The following is a 3,616-nucleotide window of genomic DNA, read 5'->3' on the forward strand; positions in this document are numbered from 1 at the left end:
GAAACACCATCCATCTGTCATTCCATCTTTGGATCTAGTGATGTCTCTGCCAAGATCTGACATGCATCACCACCCCCTAATGTGATATCAGTGCACTTACTCAGTTTCTGACATTCCTTGACTCATTCTGTGATATTTTGACTGTCCTTGACTCATTCATTGTCAATACTCACCAATCCTCCTTGCTTGCTTACTTTTCATTTCTTGCTTATTCATCATGATTACTCAGTCCTTACTCATTACTTACCAAGCATTTGTGCCTCAATTGTCATAGGCTGTGCTCCCCCTACAGTATATAAACCCTCATGTACTTAGCCACAACCCAAGTCAATCATCATCAGAAGTCACTCAGCAGTCAGTTCAGTTCATCTCTGAAGTAACTCATCATCAACAGTTGAAGCTCCATGAAGGGGTCTATCTGTCACCAATCATCATCCTTGGTATTTGAGGCTCCATTAAGGGTCTATCTACCTCCATTCATTATCTGAAGTATCATCTGTGCTTAGTCAGCACACACACATAGTCATCCATCCACTCCTGCATAACTCATCAATGACTTGCACCAGGAGCACATTCTGTTGAAGCTCATCACTCTAGTCAGCATCCCCCTCCCAGTCATCATCCATTCATCTACTCCTGCATAACTTGTTGACAACTTGCACTAGGAGCACCTACCATTGAAATTCACCCACCTTAGATTTTTCTGCCCTCCAGGTTCCACAGAGGTAAACCACCACTCACTTGTATTTGTCTTTGGTGTTGGTTTTGGTTGGTTTCCACCACCTTTCCATGCTTTGACTCACATCAGACTGCTGGATGGATCTGCTACTGTACCTTGGTTCCATTTATAACTGCTGCTCATGGAGTCCACAGGCATACCAATTCTGAGAGGCATGCTGTGAGTCAAAGTGTGGTTCAGTGGTGTAAACCAACCAAAACCAACACAAAAGACAACAAAAGTGAGTGGTGGTGTGCCTATGCAGTACCATGGGTTTTTGTGAGTTACAACACTCAAAGATGAGCGCTGAGAGTTGGGGGCACTCCTGACAAAGAGGGAGCAAGTATGTGAGAGATTGGGATGGGGTAGACTGCTGTCAGCCTACAGAAGGATGAATGATGATTGAATTTGATGTCCTAAGCTATTCTGAGCTCAGGGAGGACTTGGAGAAAAGCTGATTGATGATAGATGATGATAAGTGAAGTAGACAATAGTTAGGTCCTCAATAAAATCTCAACTAATGGAGGCTGATGAATGAATTACTGAGAGATGATGAAATGTGAGCAAGAGGGGCTCTCTGATGTCTTCTTCTTATTCAGATATCTAAACACAGTGATTTATATACAGTACAGGGGCATTTCTTAGGGGGAGAATGAGGTGCAAACACTTGGTAAGTGATTGGTAACTGTTAAGTAAGGAATGTAAGCAGTGGGTAATTGACTTGGAAAGCATTGGTGAGCATTGGTAAGGATAATAAGCCAAAAAGCAAAGAATTAGTGAGCAAAGTCAAAAGATTGGTATGTATTGGCAATAGGAAGGACAGTCAGAATACCAAAGTATGAGTCAAGCATTGTCAGAATGAGTAAGTGCATGGGAATTGCATTAGGGAGAGGCTGTCCATGTCACATCTTGAAGGAATTGCTTCTAGGCTAAGGTGGGATGACAGAGGGGAAGTGTTGATCTGATGCCAATATAGGACATCCAAAAGGGGATGTCAGGTGTCAGTTGTCAAAAGGGGTCAAGCTTTGGGGGTCTGTGGGGTGATGGGAGCATAGGGGATCATAACTTTTCCTCCCAACTGTCCTCTCAGTGAAGCAAATAAAAACTTCATGCACAAGACTCTGTTGGAAGAGAGGATGAAGGGGGAGTATCTTCTGCTGTATCTTGCAACAAGAAGGCAAGATGTGCATGATACTTGTCATGGATGTGATCAGGGAGAGTGGAGAACAGTACATTATCCTGTAGCTGTCACAATTTTGGAAGAACAATGGACAAGATGGGTACAAAGACATTGCAGGGAGGAGGGAGGAAGGATCCATATGCTTCTTGGACTGGAGAGACTGAAACAACCACATAAGACCTTTCTAACTGAATGACAGACCTAAGGTGACCAAAGAATGTCCTCCTGGAGGTCATACTGACAAAAAGAATACACTGTCCAAGCTGGATAGGCTGAGATGGGGCAGACAAGGATGGGATGTTCAGGAGACATTTGAACCTATGGTTTCCCTGCACATATCACTGAAGATCAGTACAAGAATTGAGGGAAATGAGCTATCAATTTATATTCATGTCTCCAGAGATGGTGCTCAAGAATAGTCAGCCCAACTCACTGCTAGTGACATCAGCATACCATAAGCATATGCTCAGCAATGTTGATGATGTGGCACATTGCATCTCACAGTGGGGTGGTGACTTTTGACCTGTGTATGGTGAGTTAGACAAATTGTGGTCATTTGTCCCACTCAACATACCAGTATATGCAACATCTGCTAGAATGAGCCCATCTGTCCTTGCTGAAGTCTGCCACATTCTACACATCAGTTCAGCCAAATCATTCTATCTCAATCTAGGAAATCATTGGATCAATGTCACACAAGAATGCAAAATCATACCAAATATTACCAATATCAGCACTCTGGACTTTGTTTGTGAAGGCATGGAGAGCAGCAATGATCTTCTGCACACTCTGATTTTCATCAATAAAGTTCTAGACAGTTAGCTAGTATGGAGAAGGTCATAGGAAATACTACCTGCACACCTTTGACAGAGTGTAGACTATTTAAACACTTGATGATCATTGGGGTCAAAGAAATTAGTACTACAGCACTTCCAAGGTGGTCAGACCAGAGTCCTCATTGTGATGGAGATCAGTGGCATGGTAAGCTCACGTCCAGTATGTTATCAGCAATGATAAAGATAAATAAAACTATTAGGGGCTTGATATACCTGACATATACTCTCACCATTCAGTTGGTGTGCTGCTGTCCTTTGACCATATGGCAACAGCATGCAGGTCATGTAGGGCAGTCTTCTCATGTACAAGTGTGGGCAATTCTGTTAGTCAAGTCATCTGCCTTGCAATGTGTCAGTTCCAATGAGGTGGAAATTGTTGATGGCAAAAATAATGAAGAGGAAGACATGGCCTACCATAAGAAAGTGGAACCTGCACTGCATGAATGGGTTGAGACTTAAGGATGCCAGCAGGAAATCACTGATAAGTTCTTTGATAACCCACCTGGCTGTTTGTGTGAGTCAACTTCTATCTTCCCACATGCCCAGCTCAACATGCCACTTCCAGCACCTACTGGACAGTGCTGTGACAATTGCACATGCAAAGCCATGTCATCTAAATCCTGTCCTTCCCCCAACAGTGCTATGGCTCAGCTGACCACCACAATTGAAACCATCAAGGATGAGCCCAGTCAACAACTCAATGCTTTTGGAAAATGGCTAATGATGTCTGTGGCCCATGAAAGCACTGATTGGGTAGGTGAACACCTTCTTTGTGTTCATTAGACCTTATTTTGATGGCACACTGATGCCTACAATCAAGACTATCCTGACTCCTGTTTCACTGGCATTGCATTACTTCCAGATGGTCCACTCACCACCATC

At 43.3% G+C, this 3,616-nt stretch overlaps 1 protein-coding gene across 1 annotated transcript; it reads left to right on the forward strand.

Moving 5' to 3' along the window:
* Positions 1 to 2,360: 2,360 nt before the first annotated feature.
* On the forward strand, positions 2,361 to 3,193 carry F5J12DRAFT_907713 (uncharacterized protein; the record flags this gene model as incomplete). The annotated part of the gene is made up of 4 exons (XM_051748976.1): positions 2,361 to 2,409; positions 2,440 to 2,715; positions 2,818 to 2,894; positions 2,972 to 3,193. The coding sequence occupies 4 exons, from the start codon at positions 2,361 to 2,363 to the stop codon at positions 3,191 to 3,193; spliced, it is 624 nt and encodes a 207-aa protein (XP_051594754.1).
* Between the last annotated feature and the right edge of the window lie 423 nt (positions 3,194 to 3,616).

Source organism: Pisolithus orientalis, assembly GCF_024613125.1.
Source record: "Pisolithus orientalis strain OTSU chromosome Unknown F5J12scaffold_76, whole genome shotgun sequence".
Classification (NCBI taxonomy): domain Eukaryota; kingdom Fungi; phylum Basidiomycota; class Agaricomycetes; order Boletales; family Pisolithaceae; genus Pisolithus; species Pisolithus orientalis.